This window comes from Polyodon spathula, chromosome 55 (genome assembly GCF_017654505.1).
Source record: "Polyodon spathula isolate WHYD16114869_AA chromosome 55, ASM1765450v1, whole genome shotgun sequence".
Taxonomy (NCBI): Eukaryota; Metazoa; Chordata; class Actinopteri; order Acipenseriformes; family Polyodontidae; genus Polyodon; species Polyodon spathula.
Genome location: NC_054588.1, coordinates 1,398,102 through 1,420,972, shown reverse-complemented (window position 1 = coordinate 1,420,972; position 22,871 = coordinate 1,398,102). Strand labels below are relative to the sequence as shown.

General features: G+C 41.0%; 2 protein-coding genes across 6 annotated transcripts in view; both read right to left on the bottom strand.

Moving 5' to 3' along the window:
- Window positions 1-523: 523 nt before the first annotated feature.
- LOC121307389 (heterogeneous nuclear ribonucleoprotein C-like) lies at window positions 524-18,778 on the bottom strand. 5 transcript variants are annotated; one of them, XM_041239595.1, is made up of 11 exons: window positions 18,624-18,778; window positions 15,577-15,603; window positions 8,780-8,935; window positions 6,559-6,818; window positions 5,921-5,993; window positions 4,642-4,689; window positions 4,194-4,378; window positions 3,775-3,852; window positions 2,734-2,847; window positions 1,894-2,042; window positions 524-803 (listed from the first exon to the last, which is right to left on the bottom strand). In XM_041239595.1, exons 3-11 carry the CDS (start codon window positions 8,782-8,784, stop codon window positions 693-695), a joined length of 1,023 nt encoding a protein of 340 aa, XP_041095529.1. In that variant the 5' UTR covers window positions 8,785-8,935; window positions 15,577-15,603; window positions 18,624-18,778; the 3' UTR covers window positions 524-692. The 5 variants fall into 5 exon arrangements, with proteins under 5 accessions (XP_041095529.1, XP_041095532.1, XP_041095531.1 ...); XM_041239598.1 differs by having other exon boundaries at window positions 4,218-4,378; XM_041239597.1 differs by lacking the exon at window positions 18,624-18,778 and adding an exon at window positions 15,751-18,133.
- Window positions 18,779-19,116: 338 nt separating this feature from the next.
- Window positions 19,117-22,871, bottom strand: part of LOC121307370 (FH1/FH2 domain-containing protein 3-like) — a 6,781-nt gene continuing 3,026 nt past the window's right edge. Inside the window, exons 5-9 of the mRNA XM_041239574.1 lie at window positions 22,633-22,794; window positions 21,754-21,944; window positions 21,182-21,338; window positions 20,262-20,457; window positions 19,117-19,693 (exon numbers count right to left, since the gene is read on the bottom strand). Of these exons, the coding sequence (XP_041095508.1) occupies window positions 20,263-20,457; window positions 21,182-21,338; window positions 21,754-21,944; window positions 22,633-22,794 (705 nt within the window). The 3' untranslated portion in view covers window positions 19,117-19,693; window position 20,262. The remainder of the gene's footprint in view (window positions 19,694-20,261; window positions 20,458-21,181; window positions 21,339-21,753; window positions 21,945-22,632; window positions 22,795-22,871) is intronic.

Here is a 22,871-nt window from a genome sequence, read left to right as displayed (position 1 = left end):
CTTATCAGAACTTCAATTGCGTTTTGTATTTGCTCTTATTAGGACAAAAGTCATTGTATTTTGCTCTTAATTGTACTGTAATTTTAATTATATGTATTTTGTTTGTATATAATTAAGATCGCCCTGGGTATGGACGACTGCTAAAAAAATAAACAAAAAACCTGCGTCCTCTACTTCCCCCTGGTGGTAGAGCGGGAGAATTGCATCTGCTGCTTTTAAAAAAAAAAAAAAAAAAAAGACCTGCACCAGACCTTAACTTCACAAAAAAGCCTACAGGTCACACCAGTGTATAAGTCGCTTCCCCCTTTTTAGGACCACCTAAAAATACTTAGGTTTTTACAGTATTAATAAATAAAAATTGAAAATGGGGTTATGGTACCTGTGTCATCTAGGCTTACTTAATTTTGCATAGAATATTTGTTTTGCTGTCTTCTTGTCTACTCAGAGAGTGCATCTAAAAACACTACCACAACAGCCATCTAGACAAACAAAACAATTAAAAAATACAAAGACCCCTGCCTAGTAGGATATAAAACACATGGTTTATTTAAGAGGTATCAAAAATAAAAACAGAGACAAAAGGGAAGGGTCACGTCAGAGAGACGCACAGTCGTGGGCTGGGAGGGTTGACAATTAAACAGGTTTCAGGAGGTGCAAGGAGGGCAGTCACTGCAGCACAGCAGGCAGGGTGTTTAAGAGTCATCATCTCCGTTAGCACTGTCCCCATCATCCTCCCCTTCCTCCTGCTCCCGGTCTTCCTCTTCATCGTTCTCTTCTTCCTCGCGCCCGCCACGACTCTTCACCTGCAAGAGTCAGCAGAACATGACAGAACCCGACGCTTGCACCTGTAAAATACTATGAAAACATTCTTTCAACCATACAAGAGAGATTATTTCAATGCCTCATTAATTCCTTTTAAACAAATGTTTAATAGTTCAGTTTTCTTTTGGGTCTCCCCAGTTTTACAACGTGCAATTACGTTCCCTACAAGAGCGCATGAGAACTGAAGGTAACTAGACGCCCAAACCAAAAATCGCCTTTTACACCCAGCGAGTAGAGAGCAGATGCTGGCAGCTGACGGGCACTGGAGGATAAAGGCCAGCCCATGCAGGTCCCAAATTAGTCAATTGCCTCTTAGCAGCTTCAATTAACTACATCAGAACCTGCTTGGAGTAAAACGCTGGACTGGATCTCAAGGGCCTGGGGGTTGGAGTACCACTGGTCTCCACAATCCCTGCCAGTTTTGCCTCCCAAACCCACGGGAGCGCCAGAGGCAATGCAACACTCCCTCTGAAATCCACAGCAAAGAACGCCAGCTTCGCATACCCAAAAGAAATAGATACAGCCAGGTAGTATCTTGCTGGATGGCATTTCCAATACACTGATGACGTTTACATTATTTTGAGTGAAACTGGATGAAACTTTTATATTAATTCATTAACATTCCTAAAATGCCTTCTGCTATTACTAAAAAAAAAAAAACACTATAGAACACTATGCTAAAACATTCGTATTTAAAAGACACCATACGGGCCAAAATATTAAAAACAGGCCCTTGCGCACAATTTGCGTTGTAATATTTGGACTGTTTTTGCCACTAGAAAACAGAGGTTCTGTGTGTATTGTCTCAATTAGGGTGTCTAGTTTAATAACTAAGAACATGGTTACATACTCTGGGTCAATCCCAATGAATTGTCTCATTTGTAATTGCAATTACAATCTACACCTGTGGAATTGATTACACAACTTTCCAAGCTTAAATCACTGCGTTCCAATGCTGTGTTTTACATGGCGCAAACGCTCGTATTTTCAACGACTCTGCCATCGCAGCGGTCGCCTGGGTCTGCGTGGTGGTTTGTTAAACGGTGCTAGAGCAGTGAAAGCCCTCTGTACCTCGTCCTCGTCGTCGAGCAGGTCCCCTTCATCGTCGTCCGAGTCTCCCACCACCTCGCTCTGCATCTTCACTGCCTCCTCCTTCTTGGAGCTGCTGCTGCTGCTGCTGTGCTGGGGCTGTGGCTCATCCGGCTTGCTGCTCTTCGTATCTACACACGGGGAGCGGGAAACCAGACCAACACAGCGCTACTGCAGCGATTGTACCCAAAACAAGAATGCCATCAATCTTAACTTACGGGCTTTCCTTTGTGCAGTTTTGAAAGAAACACCATGTATTTTTATATTTTAGAATACATGATATCTGGTTCTACACTGGGTTAAAAGAATTCTGTTTGCAAGCCATGCTTTCAGAGTCCTTGGTCTCGTGGCTTTCAATCAAGCGCTTCCCTTATCTTCTGCTAGCGACATGTTTGGCCCAAAAGCCACCACTTCAAGCAACAAATTTACGTACCAATGTGTACAAAACATGTAGTTACTGTTAATTTGGTAGTTGTACTTTACAGAAACACATACTAACCTGCAGCATAAAAGTAAATACACTTTCCATATCTACAAAAATTAATTCAGCAGTAAGACTTCAGAATTCAGTTTTCAGGCCCTTCCACTCCAGGTTTAACAAGCAAAATGAGACGATGAACTGCTTCAGGGTCTGGATGGAGGTTTATTTGGTTCAATTAAACAATTGAGAACAGGGCTGGAACAGAGACCAGGAGTGGAAGGGTCAGCTTTGGCCACCCCTGCGCTACAAGGAGTTTTGTTACACAACCATGTTCTTGGTTATTAAAACTGAAGCAAGGCGTGGCTGAGGGTGGCTGACACTGTTGCATCACTTCTCCCTACCCGACTTCTTGCCGTGGTCTTTCTCCATCCTCTCCAGGCTCTCGAGCAGATAATCCACCTTGTGTTTAATCTGAGTCAGCTCCTTCTTAATGGTCTGCAGGTCATCAGCTTTCACTGAGAGGGAAGACGGGCAATTACAAAACCTGCGGCTCTGGCTGGGTTCACATACATCAGTGCATGGGTTGTGATGAGATACACATCACGATACAATTAACAGTGAACAATTGCTAGCTTGCAATATGCAAGAATGTAATAAACTACTGAAATATTTAAACTAGCTTAAAGTTATGACACTGAAACATTACCATTGTGTACAATGGTATAATCCAGTAAGAGCAGTTATTTACATGCAAAATTTGGCAACTGCAAACACATATAATTCTTAAAATAATCCACAGACTTCAATCCTTGTTAGTAGAAAATATATTGATAAAACACACAAATGCCAACAATTGTTTACCATGCTCATTCAGAAGCAAGGGGTGATGCAGCCACAAATCTTTCAACATTGTCAACAAGGGAATCAAAATGTAGCAATAATAAGTGTTGACAGTTCAGTTTGTCTACATTGTTCAGTTAGCTGCAGCGACACAACAGCCCTTTTAATTACAAGGCATGCATTTTCACTTAATGTTGGCATTTGTTAACTTTAGGAGGGCTGTCAAACAGAATTGCCTACAAGAACAATGATCTTTTCAGCGAAATAGAACCTAGACAAATTTGATAATATCTTTATAAAACCAATTGCTGTTCAGACCCGTTGGTCCAATGCCAGATTGTACTGCACTGGAAACTAGCTGCCCTAGTCTTCACACCTCATCTTCAGGCCACCATAAATAGGCGATTTTGTCGCTGCCGAAATGTCATCGCGACAAAATCACCCTGGGCGATAAAAAATTGTCTGTCGCTTGCAAGGAACGACAGGTTGTTAGCAAATAGAGCACTTCTCTATTAGCGACAAGCCTCTCGTAAATTCACCAATAAGCTCAGCTGTTGACACCACATGGTACAAAGTCAAGAGAGTGCCAGTGCCGATCTCACCTGCTGGAACGGCTCTTCTCGCATTCGTGTCTTGGTAAGTGATTTTACCACTCGTTTTCCCCAGCAACTCAGCAACAGCTGTGCAAGCACATAAAACAGACAGTTCTTCATCTGCCACTGTCTCACACAGGACAACAAATCGCCCCTGGTATGGTGGACTTCAGATTTGTTTTTAATTCCTTGGCAAAATAAATGATCTAAACAAACTTGATAGCATCACTGTAAATGAACTATTGCTCTAACCCCTGATCGGGCAGCCCCAGTCTTCACACCCCAACTGGACTGGCAACACAGCCTCTGAAACCCCAAAGCAAAAAAAAACACTTATGAAATCCCACAGCACTGCATCCATCCCCCCACCCCACCCCCCCCAGGGGTTTGGAACCCCCTCTATTTAATGCTTTGACTCAGATCCTCACCGCTGCTCCTGTGTTGATACTCACTGCTGCGCGAGGAGCTGCGCTGGCTGCCCTTGGAGGAGAAGCTGCTCTTGGTGCGACGGCCGCCCCCACTAGCGCTGACCCGTGGCCTCTTGGATGGGATCACCGGCCTGGACAGGGGAGGAGGGGGAGGGGGAGGGACGCGAGAGGGGTACGAGTACATCCTGCAGGGGAACGAGAGACAGCGAGCCTTTGTTAACTCGTGGATTGAGGAATTGCTTTTTAATAGTTGGATTACTTGTTACAATAGTTCTCAATGCATATGTTAAATTACTGTGTACCTTGCATTTCAGGCTTTTGTAAACAGCCTCTTTTTTTGGTTTTGGATAGTGTTATCGATGCATCTGTTGTGAATCACCTGTCCAATAACCTAAAAACAGCACTGCTCATTGTACCTTTCATTTGAGACATGTTTAAATTAAGTTACCTGTCGTAGTAGTCTCTCTGAAAATCATAATCCAGATCAAACGAAGAACTAGAGGAAACAAATGCAATTCAATAGATTAATAGCTTTTAACATGAACATATTTGGAAACCAGCCGGATTGAAAAAAAATATAACCACAACTGGGTACGAGACTAGGTAAAGCATTTGTGCAGGGGTGCCCAATTTTTTAAAAGCTTCTTGTCCAATCTACTTGTCTCGTCCCCAAAAAACACAAAAAGTAGAATATAACAAAGGATTTTGGTTTTATTTGTTGTTTTCGGGGCGGATCTAGCCTTGTAGCGCGACTGGTTCACTACATTCTTCAAGATACACAAAAGGTTCCTTGTCCCAACACAGATACGGAATCACTGTCAACTGTTACTGCTGCTTTGTGGAATTCATATTTTTCTTGATGTTTTCAGTTTTGTAACTCCTGAACCCCAGATTTTTAAAACATTTACTGTTTCTACCAAAAACCACTTTTTTTTTTAAAATTTTGCCTGTGAGACTATTTGTCCGACAGGCAAAGTAACTGCAAAACTTCTTGTCCTTCATACAATGCTGTATTCCCGGGCGTCAGCCAATACGAATTGCACACCCCTGTTGCGTATAGCGAATTTACCCTGTAGAGCCCATTTCACATGTTTTACAATGCTTAGTCACTCTTAAATCCAGCCTCAAGCCAGCATTTGACAGATTGTGTTGCTGGCCTGGGAAAAAAAAAAAAATACATATTTTGTTCAAAAAACAGAATCTATTTACCTAAATAAAGTAGCTTTGCTCATTTAAAAAATGCTTAGGCATTACATGGTTAAGATATCAACACTGATTACATCAAAGCAGGGTATTTAAATTCAATTACAATGAGTTAAATCAAGTTTAAATAGCAGCGAGACACGGGAACAGCGAGAGAGACCAACAGGTCGCAAGGGAGACTAGGCACAGATGCAGACAGTGGCACGACAGCCCAAACATTTAAGGGTTAAATTACACATTAGAAACAAGCATCATATTTAATGTTTTCAGAAATAACACCACAGTACACTAGGGGAAGAACAACCATTTGCCACAGCTGAATAGGTCATGGTATTAATACAAATGAATTCAAACAGCTGATTATAATTAAAATCAGCTACTAGTATGCTCTCTCACAAACAGCATGTGGGTTGGTGCAACAAATTTCTTCCAGGAAAATTATCCAGTGAACAGCTGTAAAGATCAAGCTTGATCCCAAGTCCATCGTATCTAGTTCAGACTGAAGAAACAAAATAGACTCTTACCCATACATGTCTCCAGCTGAACGTTTCCCAGACTTCGATCGATGAGGTTTGGGTTCACATGCCAAGTTAATATCTGAAAAAAAAAAAAATGCCTGCCGATTACTGCAGTTTTACTTAGAGTGTGGCGTTTAATCTTTGCAATTACTCAGGGGTTTGTGTGAAAAAACACAAGGGATCAAAGAGACCTTTACTTATTCAATATCCTGCCAAACACACCTGATAAAATCTGAAATTTCAAACATCTCCAGTATCTGCATTTCCACCCATCATCATGAACCACTTAATCCTTTACAGTGTCACGGTGAGCCGGAGCCTAACCTGGCAGACACAGGGCGCAAGGCGGGACTACACCCTGGATGGGACGCCAGTCCATCGCAGAGTATCTGCATTTGGTGTTCCCTTAATCTAGTGCTCTGTTCAATTTGAGGAAGTCTTGAACGAGGGGAGGCATTTGGCTCGTCAGGTTCCTTGAAAAGTGGACTGATCTCAAAACCACTACTCTCCAAGCAAAGTCCCCCCCCAGGATTGGTTCATCGGTGATTCTACAAGCTGCTTGTTACAAAAGCGACTATCTGTTGGACACCTCCGTTTTGACCTATTAACTCTATTAAAGGCACGCATTCTCCAACCTTACTCACCCAGCACCTGCCCCACGATCATGCGGCCGTCCTCCCCAGCCACGGCGGCACGCGCGGTCCTCTCGTTCAGGAACTGCACGAAGGCGAAGCCCTTGTGCACGGAGCAGCCCACGACCTTGCCGTACTTGCTGAAGATGGCCTCCACGTCCGCCTTGGTCACCAGCAGGGTGTTGAGGTTTCCGATGAACACGCGGGAGTTCAGGGAGCGAGGGTCGTTCTTGTTGGTTACATTGCCTGCCATCAGGCTGTTTGGGGACAGACTGGGGGGGGGAGGAGGGGGGTTGGGAGAGAGCAAGAGGAGAGAAATAAAACAGGGTTATCGAAAAATCTAATTTACCTGTCAGTAAACCTGCGAAATTTACAACGCTACAGCCAAGCGTTTGTCAATGATGTCGCCCCACATCAGACACTTGCCAGAACACATTACTATATTCTCACCCTGACAAGTATTTTTTTTCCCTGTAAGATCACAAGACATACAAAATAAAAAAAAAACTAGATTAAATAACTTGTTACCTTAAGTACCCTGTCAAAAACCCAATATCTTCATAGCAAACAGCGTGTCACTCAAGCTATGCAAGTAAACAGACAAGTCTGGCTGGTTTGCAATGGGCTCGACTGTCTCTACATGAAGTTGGGAGCAGTTTACTGCTGCAGTAAGACAGCCAAGGTGGGACACATAGCTTGGAATCAAAACTTGGCCAATGGCAGCTGCCCAAAGACCACAAGGGCAATCAAACAGCCTATGGAGGCTGCAAAGGGGTTACAACACCTTTTAACAAAAAAATAAAAAATATAGGAGGGGTATTTGCTAAAAAATAACATTCTATTGCAAGATTCAGCATTATAGGAGGAGATACATATTAAAATAGGATACAGTTTAAAAGATGGCGTTCACTTGAGGTCCTGCCAGGGCTGAAAGGGGTTAAAGACGATAGACTGACCACCTGCGGTCATCCAATCCAGCCAGCATGCATTTAATATGCATCAGGAATACTTGGCTTAATGGCAAGGCACAGGCCAATAATGATTTTACCAACAGAAGTTTAAGTTTAAATGAAATATCTGAATAAACTTTAGTAAAGCCATAAAAAAAACATTACTGTATAATGCCCTTTAGGAAAAACACAATGATGCACAATTGTTCTGAGGAGTTGTTATAGATGCTTTGATATGTAGCAATCCACCGCAGGAAACCAGCGTGCAAATCTTCTTGGTCCAACATCAATGCAGCCGAGTCCACTGCAGTGTAGAAGCACAATTCCAGCGTCCACAGTAAAGGTCCCCCCCCCCCCCCCCCCCCCCCCCGATTGCAACTGAAAGGATCCATTTCGCCGCCTCGTCAAGACACCCCTGTTTAGACTGCGCTTGTAGATCTCTTCATACCCTCCTACTGTGCACCACGTTACTGGATCCTCAGCTCAGACTACTATCATGTCATCACAGACACAAATTGTCGTAATCCTACATTTCTCATATTTAAATACTACTAGAATACAACATTGTTTTTGTACTATAACCTTGTAACACCTGTAAATCACCTCAGATAAAGGAGTCTGCCAAAACAAACTAGTATGTTAATTTATGCAAACAATACATGTGTGGCATGTGTGTATATGGGAAAGAGTGAACACTTACTATTGTATGAACACAAAGGATAACATCGGTTCTAAATATTAATTACTTAACAACCAGGCCCTAGGAAAACAATGAGAAATGTAATTTAAATAAGTACCAAGCAGCCTGTTACACCAGATTGAGGGCTTGTTAGATGTTCAAGGTAAATAAAGGAGTTGGAAGTGATAATGTTCATTCGTGCTCAGGAGTACCAAGAAGAGTCACATGGTTAAAATGTGGCCAAAATTCTTTACCTAGGACAACTTCACTTAATTGGTTGAATAATAAGTTTTGTATGACGCACAAGTGGGCTCAAATTACATTTGCACACAAACCCCAAAACTCATTAGATTATCCAGCGCAATAAAATTCGAACAATCCTAGAATTCTGTTCATTTCAATTGATAAACGCTTGAAATCAACTTAAACATCAGTAAGGTCTACAGAAGCTAAAATGCAACCTCCCTGACACACTGCACTGGTAGCCTGAAACATTTAACAGCAAGCGTTTTGCCACTCTTAAAACAAGGGCAGCACTGATGTGTGCCCAAGAAGGCAGAGTGGAGGGGGGGTGTGGTGTACAAGATGGAGAAATGTGACTCACTCCATGTTATCTGTTGCTGTGGGGTCCTCACTGCAGTGGGAAGGTGGTGTGGCTTCAGTCCCAGCTGCGTTAGATATGAGAGATCAGGTGTCTGTCTCTGCAGGACTGCGGTTCACAGCGTCTTCTTCCCAGAAATCAGCGGGGCAACCAACGTCACTGAGGTAATACAGAACATGAAACCTCAGTGTGTGGTTTTGTTTTAAAAAAATAAAACAAATCTACCACCAGTCACAATTTACAGTTTAAAAAAAGTAATTAAGTTATTGGTAACAGTTCAAATTTAACAGCTACAATTTCCACTGTGGCAGTCATTCATCAATATATATTTCTTATTTTTATTAACTGTTTTTGTCCACCTCACACTGGTGAGTTTTTTAGCCAAATGTTTGAACATACTGTACTACAAAAATGTTCATAAAGTCAAATCTTTGTAGCCGTGATCATTCCGTGATGTAGTTTATACACACTTTTACTACATTCCCTTTAAATCAGAAGTACGTTTTATTGTACAGTTGACTGCGGTTTAGAATTGACTGCCATTAACTTTTTTTTTTTTCTTTTTTGTTAAAAGCAGACGCAGGATTCAGCTGAACTAGAGCGGTCAACTCTCAACATTCACAAATAAAAAATCCTTCAGAAAAAGGAGAACATGACCTGTGAAAGCAACCTTTGTATAACCCTCTCGTAGATCAAGAGGTCATTGAGCCACGCTGTATTTCTGCTCCAGGGGTGGGTACTGATTTCACAGCATCTTGATTAGCTATTTAACCAGAGCCCATTAAAAAGCGCCCTGATGCTAGCAAGGGGTTATAACTGATAATCTGCACCAGGGGCCTCAGTTAATAGGTCCACAATTACAAAAGTGCAACTCTTAAAACGTCAATTTTAATAAATTTGATTTAGCGCAGATCTGTGCTGAATAATGCTCTTCGGTTTTCAAACTCTGAACTGGATACACAGAGAGGGCGATTCGGAAGCAAAGCAACACTGTGTTCAAACTGAGCCCCACCATTAGCTTGACCCCTTTTATTCCAGTGAACCTGGTAATGCTGCCCCGAATACCTATATTGCATTAAGACTCACCCTGTATAAACAGCATCTTTACTCAAAAGAAACTAAAGCTGTTACTTGCGAGCTGGTCTTTAAGCAAGTTTTACTGTCCATTGCTATGTTACCTTGCCAAGTTGAGGCGCAAATTACTGGATCCTTTTAAGACTCAACCTGTCAAAGTTCTGAGATCAACTGGCTGCTAGGAACCGGATGAGCTTAGATAGGCTTTCGGTACCGTAGTCAGTGGTACAGCATGCTACTGAGCTCCTTTAAGTTCTGTGACTACAGGGATCTCAGTAAGGACGGGGCTGACAGGCTGTCCTTTCTGTTTACCAGGGAACACCGAGCCATCACCACAGGAATGGCGAGATTGGGCTTTTGCACCCAGTGTTCCACAAATTCCATTACAGAATCTCACAAGGCGAGCAGAATCAGTACATGCACATCAGTTTCCCCACCAGGCACATTATTTCTTTATATGCCGACTAGCCGATGTTATGCCGGCTGGACTTTCGTACAGCGACCCCTTTCCAGCCGACACTATCACTTTGCAAGAGGAGCTACGTCACCCATGTGGTACGTGTTGCAAAGCCACATTTTCTTTCTGCGAATGTGCAAAACCAGTGCGAGTACTGACAAAGCCAGTTTACTTGCACAGCAGAGCAAAGGCAAGTGAAAATATCATGTATTTGATATTTGTACATAGTGGCGTCACCTTATAAACATATTACATTATATTTAGGGCTTCTGATTTTAGTTTTTAACTGATAACACCCCACCCGATTAAATATATAAATTCTGCGTATAACCAATAAACACCAGAAAAACTATGGAAATGGTTACTCAATTCCGGTTGAACACTCCTTCGCCATTCATAAAAAAAACCTACTGACTACAAAAAAAAAAAAAAAAAAAAAAAAACACACAAACTATCTCTCCCAATGCAGTCAGGCAATGTCCCTCCTTCCTGACTTGTATTGATCACCGATTCGTTCCGAGTAATTTAAACCAGCCCCAACTACCGAGTGGCAGCACATTCCTACACTTTATTGGGAGACTCCGCTTTGAACTGCAAACTGTGGCAAAATGTAAAAAAAACCCAGAAGAATGTAACCGTGACCAGAAGGGTGGAAGACAAAGAAGGTACAAGTCTAAAGTGTGCAAGTACTGTTGAGTTACTACTGGACATATTGACAAAAAAAACCAAAAACGAGCATTTTGGAAAGTAACTGAAAACAATAATTAACATTATAGCAAAAGCCCTGATTTAACTCAAAATAGCTCAATAAGCACCGAAAATTAATAAAACCAAAATACAGAAGCCTTAATTATATTTATAATAAAGCATTCTACAAACAGCAAGAAAAATTCTTGGTCTGATTGGTCAACCTTGCACTCGACCCAAGGATTGCAGATGTTGAACCAGCAACCTCCTCACTGAAAACCTAGACAGACATATCAATCCACCACAACTGTCAATAACACTGAATAAAATGACAATTCCTGAAGGGAATGTCACCTTAAACATGAGGACTGTGGGAATCTCAAAGAGCCTTTATAACACGCAGCAGCCGGGAGACTAGACAGCACGTCTCGGAGAAAAACAAACAAAAGCAGCATAAAGGACACCAGGAGATCGACTCTTGAGGGACAACTTAGAATGACAGAAATTAAGCATCCATGAAACGACAAACCAACTGGGTTTGAGTGGGTGAGTGAGAGGAACACAAACAGATGTATATAGAACACCATCACAACAGAACAGCTTAATACAGTGTCTACTACAATGGTATGCCTCTGTCAGAAACAGCTCCAGAGAGCTTTAAAACAGAACACCATCTATTAGAACGTCACAGCTGATGCTTTACTACAGCTGTAAATGGAAAACGCAAACTTTTTGTCCAATTAAAATCACTTTTAAAGCAAGAAATGACTTGTGCTTTTTTTTTTTTTTTTTTTTTTTTTTTTTTTACAGTGCGAGCCATGATTGCAGAATAGGAATAATGCACTTGAGACCGTGTTGTGTGCCAGCGGCAACATGCTCAACCACCCAAGGCATGCATTATTCCTTTTGTATATTACGGTGACAGCACTGCACACGTCTGTGGGTGGGTATATGAACACTTCCAGCACACACTTGTGTACTGCTATAAACCTATAAGAAATTGGGAGAACTGTTTCTGCAGAGTTTAAGAACATAATTTTACTTACTTTCACTGCATGACTTGGTTCCTAGATTGTAATTTTTTTTAAAGTTTGGCATAATTTGTACATTAGTAACTTTACTGCAATTACCCTTCACGGTTGGATTACATAGAACTACGAGGCTTTGCCATTTATTAAAACCATAATTCTGTACTTCAATGTTCTTTAGGACATTGGTATCTAACCCAAAGCAAATACAATTACTTTAAAATGCTATATCCTTATGTCAGGAGCTGCCAACACTGGTTCAGGAGTCTATCGTTGATTTTAAGGTCTTCAGCCACTGACGATTAAAACGACAGCCGGAAAACCTTAAGGACTGTGGCTCTCCAGGACGAACGTTGGCCTCCCGTCCAAAGTAACAGAACACAACCAATTCAAAACACAAAGAACTTTTGCCAATAAAAATTGTAAAGTGAAATCATGAACTTCAAAGTTGTCGATGCCATCTAAAATGCTCAAACACAATTAAACTAATTATAATATTGCTGACTGAACTTTTTAAAGTGTTGAAAAATGTATGCCTTTTGAGAAAACCGTGCAGTGTATATATTCACAGAGCCTGTATAACATGTGAAGTGCGACGTGATCCAATCAGCTCTTCCCATTAGTTGGCAGTTGAACCCAGTTCCTCATTGTGGGTTAGGGCAGGCCCAGTGATTGATAGTTTGCAAAAGCACTGGAATAAAATAACCAAGTGGCAAACAAACAGTACTTCACTTGATAGAAAGCTCAGTATTGACTTTGAATAGACTGAACCATTAGGAAAACTGGTGAGCTGGAAGACTGAATTGCGATCAACTTAAGATTCAGTTTCCATTTGAATTATTCAGCTTTGTGTAAAGCCTTTTCAGTTTGGCATATATATTTTTTGAGCTTGGTCTGTTTGGCATTTATTTTAATTCAAGCGAGCGCTTCGTCTTTGATGTACTGGTTTCACAATTTAATTTTCATTACTCTGACCACTCACTGACCCCTACTCCCGTGAACATGAAGGTTAAGGCCAGGCACCTTCAAATAACCATCCACAAAACATTCAGCCACCCGAAGACTGACCATAATCTACAGGAGCAGCAAAGAATACGCAAGGAGTAAATACAGGGATGGCAAGATCCCATTGTGTAGAAGTCTGAGCCATCCTAGGTTTACTGTGAACTACTGCTATTCCCAGTCACAAATGAATTTAACCCATTAAGTACCGCATTCAGCTTTTATTTTTTTAATTGCATCCTATTTTGAGGAGAGTCAAGTCAGACGTTCCTGTAATCATCCTTCATCGCTGTGGGTAGGAAATAATACCAAGAAATTGATCATTTTTAGGCTTCAGTTTCATATTTTATGTTGAGGAATCATAACACCTGAACGGCTATATTTGCAGGATTAACTGTTACATTTAGACTTAAACTTGTCAGGTTAACACAATTAGCGTATGTTATCTTAACTATAGCTAGAGAATTAAACAGGTAGATGATGCCACTTAAATGCTCCAAAATTATCAAGTAGCCTGTTCTGAATTAAGGCTAATGGCACTTAATGGGTCTAACAAACCTGTGACGGGAAAGGAAACTCCAGTCCTGGAGCGCCATTGGTTCGTTTGTGGCCTTTGCAAAACTAGACGCAAGTGCTTAAAAGACTATTATTATTATTATTGTGAATGCTTCTCTGGTTTGTTTGTAGAAACATCACATCCAAGTTGGCTCCAATTGGTTGACTTAAAGTAGCACATCACCCTGTTCACATTGCTGGTGCCATTTTATTATATCCAACTGCTCTCCAAACATCTTATTTAAATGTACCCGTCCACGAAAACCGTGCTTCCAATAAACTGGATCACCTTACATCCAGTTTGCCTGGAAAAACACTTTCAGGGGATTAAAAGGTTCGATTCAAATAGTTTTCATTATGTACTATGACCTGGACCGGATGCACAAATGGTTACCTCCTAGAGGTACAGCTCAGGTGTGTGTGTGCAAAACCTTAAAATGATTTCAACCATCTTATTCCCACCTCCCACCCATAGTGTCGAACAGGTCTGTGTGAACACCTCCCTCCAAAAAGTATTGGGACCAACTAATGACACCAGTGCCCAATGCCGAGCCATTTATATGGATACCAAGATACTGAACAGCAGTAAACATGCACTTGAGATGGGGCAATCTGTTCAGGTATACCAAGATAGTGAAGGTGTCAACAAATCCTCCCCCCACAGGTGGGGAATGCATATCCCTGGAGGCAGTGCCTAATTTTTATACCATCCACTTCCTACCTATTCCTATGCAACAGATATTAGCCCCTCATACACTACACCCGACAATCGCATACTACGTTGCTAAAGCATGTGGGGTCGCAATACCTGTTGCACAAGAAAACAAAATCTAATAAAATTGTTTTGACCCTGACAAAACATCTACAGCCAAGTCAGCCGAGGCTAATGTAGATGGCTAGACAAATGTTCCCAGTGCAAACACCTGGTTTGCACAACTGCAGGTTTGTTAGTAAAATGCTCAGATGTCAGCAGTAAGACCGGGCTGAATCTCCTGTGAATTGATCAGACTTTACAGGAATTGTGTCACGAACCTGTTGGTCTTTAGACTGAAAGTTAGTGCTGATTCTGCAGGAGCCCCAAATTGCTTCATAAGTACAAATGAGGCCATTCTGTTCCACTCGTAGAACAAGCTAGTGTAACTGTGACATCAATATTTATTTTGGATTGCTTCTTGTACTGAAAAAACACAACTTTTCCAAAATTTCAAAAAGAATTTACACCACCGCTAACCACAGAGATAGAAATAAGACTCCCATTGCATAGCAGTTAGAACCATTCTTAATTTTACTAGGTGTTTAAGACTGAGCTTGTTACCTATATACGGTGTGTGGCTAATCAAGCTCATAGTAAAACCTGGAATGGGTGGAACTGCTATGCAACAGGACGCATTCCCACCGCTGTAGCAAGATGTATCCTCATTTCCTGTAGACCTGGTTTACCTACAGAGAGATGCTGCATTAAGTGCCATGTAACTGAACTAATTCAGCAGTCTGCTGCTGGAGAGAAGCATGGTAAGGGGTTTGAAAAAGGCAACTAGCACAAAATAAATGACAACTACAAGCTATGTGATTACCTAGCACCACCTAATCATTCAATACATATCAGAAAGGTAGTTCTAAAAGGTAAGTATAAGTGGGATAGTACATTTGTCCAGACTTATGTATGTCTGGACTTAAAACAAGTTATCGTCTCATCCCCACCCCCCAAAAATAAATAAATATACATACACACACTAATATATATTTGCAGTGGGAAAACAGGCAAGATACAAATCTGGCTCTACTTTAAATATTCCTTAAAATGTTTAAAAGGGTATTTTAAAAAGCAAGAGAAAGTTTTTTTTTTTTTTTATTCCCCAAAGTTAAAAAATTGTTCAGATCTCTTAAATGGAACCATCATTAAGGAATTTTGATTTACTTTCTAGAAAAAAAAAAAAAAAAATCACTTAAATTTGACATGAAAAAACAGAACGAAAAAAGGTAGAAAAATGACTTACGGGTTGTGTCGCTGATCAAAAAAGTCACTGCAAAAAACAAAAAAAATGGGGGGGGGGGGGGGGGGGAAACAAAAACAACTTAATCTTTTCTCCCTTGAAAATCCTGAATTAGAAAAAGATGAAAGCTTTAGGAGAATGCTGTCTGTCAGATGCAGAAACAGAAATAAGATTTACAAAAAAAACAGCGTCGCTGAACAAAACAATCCTTCCACTGTCAAAAAAAAAAATGAAAAAATTAAGTCATGGAAAACTTGCTTGTTGGTCCAAGGATGCTAATTTGTATTTTTGTTCTAGATACATATGCCGCTGTATCTATCTATCTATCTATATCTATCTATATCTATATATATATAGAATAAATTAACACTTTGATCTTTGAAACCTGATTGATTGCTGTTACTGACTTCCATTTGTGCATAGTTCAGTACTATGAATGGAGCCTTACCATGATTAACTCCCACTACAACGATAAGTGTATCCAATACTAACAATTTCAATCTATCTAGTAACGTATGAGGAGTACGTTTGTACATTGAGGGAAAAAAAAAGTACCCTTTCGTTTTGAAATTGTTCACAAGATGCCTTGTGCAGCACTTGGCAAACACTTTGACAAGCATATATTAGTTTTTGTGACAATTAAGAACAAAGTTGCAAATGTAGTTGTATTCGTACATACTTCAGAATTCAATGGACACCCATTATTTAAAGCAAACATACATTTAAAATTGCAATAATAATAACATTAGATTAAACCACTTCAATGAAGGTCCATGTTATGGGGAACCTTTCTTTAATAGCATGGCAAAAAGTTAAACGGCTGCAGCATGCTTCAGACAGAACCTGCTGCTGTAAACAGGGCAAAATAGCACAGTACCAAACAACAGACAATTCTAGAGTGGAAGCGCATCTGGCTCTACTGCTGGGGGTGAAAAATTTCATATTAATGTTTAAATACTTAAATCTGCCCAAAGATCATGCCAATTTGTAAACCTGTCAAAATAAAAGTCAAATGTCTAGATTATATGGTAATACATTGAGACAGGGTTAGAAACTAACAATACTGTGCTACTAGTTCAAAGGACTAGTACCTTCTGAAACTTATTAGCCCTGATGTGAAGTACTTAAGTTTGGATCAACAACAGTTGTGGGTCCTTAAAAATAGGCTTAGATTTGTTAAAAAAATGCAAATCATATTTAACAAAGCAACTTTGTTAACGTTCATACAGATCGATCAATCACCTGTACTGTGATTGATCTGTATGAGCCAACTAAACGAACTGTGGGCTGAGAAAGCGATACTGACAGCACCACACAGGATGACAGAGGAAAAAAATTCTCAGCTGCGTCACCCTGTCGACCATGAAGCTCTGCCTGAAATTGACAGCGATGAAGTAAAATGTTTATTTTATTGTACAAGTGTTCTACTTACAAAAATGCTGACTGGCTACAAATTACCATCTAGAATAATTAATGTATTCATGCAGTCTTTGCTAAAGTCCAAATTAAAGACAGTACATTTCACTGCAGCCCTTGAGATGAATGTTGTGGCTTTTTTTTTTTTTTTTTTTTTTTTTTTTTTTAGTTTTCAGTAGAATCTGCCAAAACTGACAGATGCTGAATTTAATAGATACTAATGAGAGCATTAAAAAAAAAAAAAACACAAGAGGTGAACACAGATTTTTAGGTAAGTTGTGCAGTTGTGTGGTTTATAATTTAATAAAAAGTGTCTACAAAACGCACTCTTGCACAGCAAGCTGCCCGCAAATGCAGCATCTGCACAGGAGTGGGCGCTACAATAAATACTACTGTAATGCAGTAAGAATTGCATAGTATTATATATATATATAAAATACAGATATCCCAAACAGCAATACCTAAATTCTGAAATCTCGCTGCATGTAACCAACAGCAACTGCCTGAAATATTTTAAATGAAGCTATACTGCTTATTGTCTAGGAAATACGAATGCTAATAATTATATTTCATAACGTTAACACATCAAACCGATTGTTTTCGACGACGGCTAATAAAACTGCCGCAGCAGACTATACGAAAACAAATAAATCAGTAATTTATACGCAGCTTAAATTTAGCTAGTTCGTGTGCAAAATTGCCAGGCGAGCATAATGACGTGTTTTGTTTTTTTGTACTATAATTCGGCTACAGCTATACGGTTTTGTTTTTAATGTTGCAACACATCACTACTGCACTGACTTCATTAGTTCATATATATATATTCGCTTGTGTAATTCAATTGTGGTGCATTATATATAAATTTTATTACACAAGCGAAATGGGCCTAAGAGTGTGTAGGTCGTTTTACTACATTTCGATATGCATACAGATAATTTCGATATGCATATATAGATACACACACAAACAGACACAGAATATCAACCGTATGCATTTAATGAAAAAGATTATTTAGCGTTCAACGCGTTTGATATTGTTTTAGGAAGCGTTGCTTATATTTTGAGGCCTGCTTGTATTTGGCGCAAAAACACATCCTTAGGTTCCGTTCTTCGGAAGAAAAATCCTTTATAAAAAAAAAAAAAATAAAAAAAAAAAAAAATGTTTCACCGTGTTATTACTTTAAAATTTTGCAGCGTACTTTATTTGACAGTGTACAAAACACATCAACCGTACTCCAAAAAAAAAAAAAAAAAAAAAAAAATAAATATTCCTGATATAAAGAATAGTTTCAAATCACAAACCACGCAGTCAAACGCAGCTCCTTATCTAAAAATCTTAAGTCTTTGTTCACAAAAATAAGATATGAAATACCGTACATGGCATGTACCTCCCCCCCGCCTGTTGAAACCCCAAGTTAAAAAAAAAAAAGGATAGGTCCTACATGTAGAATCTTCGACACAAAAAAAAAAAATAAAAAATAAAAAAAAAATAAAAAATAAGCAGTAGCTACCGCGGTATCCGCCACCTTGCAAAAAAAAAAAACCCGTTTTTGGGCATTTTTAATAGGTTTTATTTCACATTAATTTTTTTTTTATTTAATAAAGCTCTATGGACTCAAGAAACAAAATACTCACCAGGAGTTTATATATATATATATTTAAAAAATAAAATAAAAAACAGCGCAATTGGCGGTGTTATTTCGCGTTGTCTGTTAAGTCGGATTGAATTTCTCCGCGCCTGCAATTCCTCGGCTCAGACTCTCCTCACGAAATGGCGGCTGTGATGTGGAAACAGATAACCTTGCGCTCTGGGCAACCAAAATCTCATTGGTGGCAGAAACAACCCGCCCCGCCGTTCTCTAAAAAATGATTTATTGATTTATTTACCTCACAGATAGACTCAAGTCGCGGTTCACCACTTCAAAACAAGTCAAATACGAGCAATTAAAAAAAAAAAAAAAAAAAAAACGTTATTAAAAAAAAATATATATGTTCGTATTTGACGTGCTAATCGAGGTGGTGTCTTTTGAGATCATTTTGGACAACGATTTATCTGACCTCAAATATTAAAATTACATTTCGAATCAATACAAAAAAAAAAAAAAACACACACACATTGGATATTTGATTATTAGTTTATTTGGCAGACTATACAGGGCAATACAGGTTACAATGCAAAAACAACATTTAAGTACAGTGTAATTGAGTTGTTTTCTCTACATCGTCTGTTTTGGTGGATCTACAAACTGCGTGTTTGTTGTTTTATTTAGTAGCTTCCCTGCGTTTGCTCCTTGAAAATATCTCCTTTTATTTAGATCCAAAATGATTCAAAATTACTTGGTGGTGAAAATTATAGATAAATGCACACGTTAGGTACTACATTTATAGGTTATACATATACAACTTTAATTATATAGGTTGTGAAAACAATTATTGTATTTTGTATAATAATAATATAATTTATAGATTAATACTGGAATAGATTTTTTTTTTCTTTTTTGTCTCATATTTTATGACATGAAGTGTGTCGACAGCTCTGTGTCACAGCTAAACACTTCCCCCGGGTGTCTCCTCCCCAGTCTGGTGGTTTCTGTCATGTAAGCCGCTGCAGTTTCATGGGAACACAGCCTGGGAACCCAAGACAGGCCTGTACTGCTCTGGTAGCAGGCAGAGCTGTGTGATGCACTGCCTACAGATTCTTCCCCCTGTAAGTGAGATGAGACGAAGTTAAAAGCTCTATCAATCAATCTTCATTTTATATAGCGCCTTTCATAGTGGACCACCATCACAAAGCGCTTTACAAGATAGTGAGGAGCAATGCATAATACATTACATATAGTGAAAAACAATGCAAATACATTGAATAGAGGAATATTACACTAAATACAAGGCTAGGATGTGAATTCTAAATATTGTGGATGTGTGTGTCATACAGAATCATATGAATAAGAGGGAGTGAAATACTGAAACAGCAATTTAGACAACAGCTAATAACAGATATCAGGCTTGAAGAGCATTGAAAGCACAGACCTTTGAGATGCTTCGGAGGTGGCAGAAGGAGGATTTGACCACTAACATAGACGAGCTTGGCTCTTGCAGCGTGGTTAAGAAGCTTGCATGCTAAAACTTGTGTTTCTTTCAAAACTGCACACTTGATGTCTAGAGAATGAACAGACTGGTGGGGAAAATGCATGGAGCTATATTGTTAGATGCAAATACTGTAACCTGCGCTGTGCACGGTAAGATTGTGGATAGTATCTGAAGAGTGTTTACCTCACTGCGTTTTCAGCTTGCCTGGGCCGGTCCCTGTGCTCTCCCTGTTCTTGTGCCGGGGGCGGGGCAGGGACAGGTCGAGGCGCCGGCTTATTTCGGGAGTGCTGAGGACCTCCTTCATGTTCTGGTGCTGTTGCAGTGTGGGGTCCCCCCCGTGAGGAGTAGAGGGGCTCGCACTCACACTCCCATTGCAACCCTATGCGACACACACAGCTTGAGTTCCAGAATCCCAGCCAGAAACTGGCTGTCACTGACGCGTTGCCTCTCATTACCTCCCCCTCCCACTCACCCCCTTTCTCCTTCTCTCCCTCTCCTTGTATCTCTCTTCCCTGATCCTCTCTCTCCACTTTGAAAGCTATTAAATTCAACAGTGTATTGCCAAATCCTACTTACCTCTCCTATCCACTCCTCTTCCCCTCTCTCCCTCCTCTTACCTCTCTCCCCTCCCTCCTACCCCTCTCTCCCCCATTACCTTTCTCTTCCCTCCCTCTCCCCCTCTCTCCTCTCCCTATTACCTCTCTCTCCCCCTCCCTCCTTCTCCTCTCTCCCTCCTCTTACCTCTCTCCCCTCCCTCCTACCCTTCTTTCCCCTCCCTCCTATCCCTCTCTCCCCATTACCTTTCTCTTCCCTCCCTCTCCCCCTCTCTCCTCTCCCTATTACCTCTCTCTCCCCCTCCCTCCTTCCCCTCACTCCCTCCTCTTACCTCTCTCCCCTCCCTCCTACCCCTCTCTCCCCTCCCTCCTATCCCTCTCTCCCCATTACCTTTCTCTTCTCTCCCTCTTTCCCTCTCTCCTCTCCCTATTACCTCTATCTCCCCCTCCCTCCTTCCCCTCTCTCCCTCCTCTTACCTCTCTCCCCTCCCTATTACCTCTTTCTCACCTCCCTCCCACTCCCTCTTACTTCTTTTCAATGCCTCTTACCTCTCTCTCCCTGTGCCTCTCTTTGCGTTGCAGGATGTGAGCTCTGGATGTCCTGTACTCCAGAGCGAAGTCACTGACAGTCTTACAGAAGCGCCCAGCGCTCATCTCCTTGACCGCAGAGCGGGGGTACCCCAGGAAGAGCAGGAACGAGTGGAACCTCAAAAGCAAACAGGATTACAAACGAACAACAAAACTGTAAGAGCCAAATACCAGATGAGTGGTATAGAACTAGAACAGACCCCCCCCACCTCCCCCCTGCCCCCAAGAGAAAGACCTTGGTATTGTAGTAATCTCACTGTGGTGAAGCAATGAAAATGGCAAAGTGAACACTTGGGTATATAACCAAAAGTGTAGAGTACAAATCCAAGGGGGTTATGTTGTATAATGCACTGGGGAGTCCAATTCAGGTCCCCTTAGCACCAAAGGGACATTGTGGCCTTGGAGAGAGTAAACCAGACTAAACCCAGAACTTAAAGGACTGGGCTACACAGACTGAAAGAAACAAATCTATTTAGCCTGGAACCAAGAAGAATTCTTTTAAATCTTAAAAGGAGTTTAGCTGCAGTCAGTACCTGTTGATGACTCTTCGGTAGACTGCCCTCAGGATGCTCACGCGCTGAGTCGAGTCTTTGACGAAGGCACCTAATTGGCTCTTCAGCCTGCCCCCGCCCTCCCGTCGGCCAATCACCTTCAGATGTTCCCCCGACGCTTTGCAGCGGGCCTCCAGCTGCTCCAGGTTTGAATGCAGCTGAGAGAAATCCACCTAAGAGGGGAGAGAGGTCAGGATTAGGGTACTCAATAAGAGGGTTCGAGGTGATAGGGCCAGGCTATAAACCAATATTTAGTCCATTGCAATTCTCATTGAAACAAGAGAGAAGGTTGATGGCATGGCAAAGATACATGACCATCTGTGATGTCACAAGTTTGAATTGACTTTGCAATGGAAGGGAATTAAAAGACATTGTTTTTAGCTGACATCAACGGTACCGATATTGAGAATATTGAGCAGGGTAGAAACTCAATATGACACAGTTGATGTCACAAGTGTTTTTTTGTTTTTATGATTGTTTGTTTTGGCACAATGCAGACGAACTGTGATTGGCTGACAGGTCCTACAATTAGCCTATCATTTCTCATGCATATATACACAATAATAATAGAAATACATTCCATCAAGGGGTTCTGTGACATTACAAACCACAAGAGTGAAAACCTCCACGTGGAATTCTTTCTGCAAGCCTAATTTGTGTAAGTTGCGAACAGACAGTCTACCCATGCACAGAGACAGACAGACAAACAGACAGGTTAGCGTAGAACAAACAGACAGCAAATCAATTTCCATGAGCACACACACATACAGGCAAGCCCACCTAGCAGACAGACAGGTTGCCCAGACAGCCTGACAGACAGACACACGCAGAGACAAGTTAGCCCGGGCAGACAGGCATTACCCTGGCAGACTTGGTGAGGGCTGGTATCTCTGAGTGCAGGTCTGTGGTCTCCGGGAAGCTCTCTACCAGGATGGTGCAGGTGTGATGGAGCAGCGGCTGCCGGGATACAGTGTCTCTCACTTCGGGCAGCTTCTCCAGGTAACCCAGCTCAAACCCCTTTGCCTGAACAGCAACGGCAGATCACTCGCTCAGTACAGCGCTTTGCACAGCGGAGGCTGGCCCAACTGCTTTACAATTTC

Coding starts and splice junctions, on each gene's coding strand:
- LOC121307389 (XM_041239595.1), bottom strand. Junction 4,379..4,641: donor CAGAGAGACTACTACGACAG/GTAACTTAATTT, acceptor GTTCCCCTGCAG/GATGTACTCGTACCCCTCTC. Junction 2,848..3,774: donor GAGAAGAGCCGTTCCAGCAG/GTGAGATCGGCA, acceptor CTTCCCTCTCAG/TGAAAGCTGATGACCTGCAG.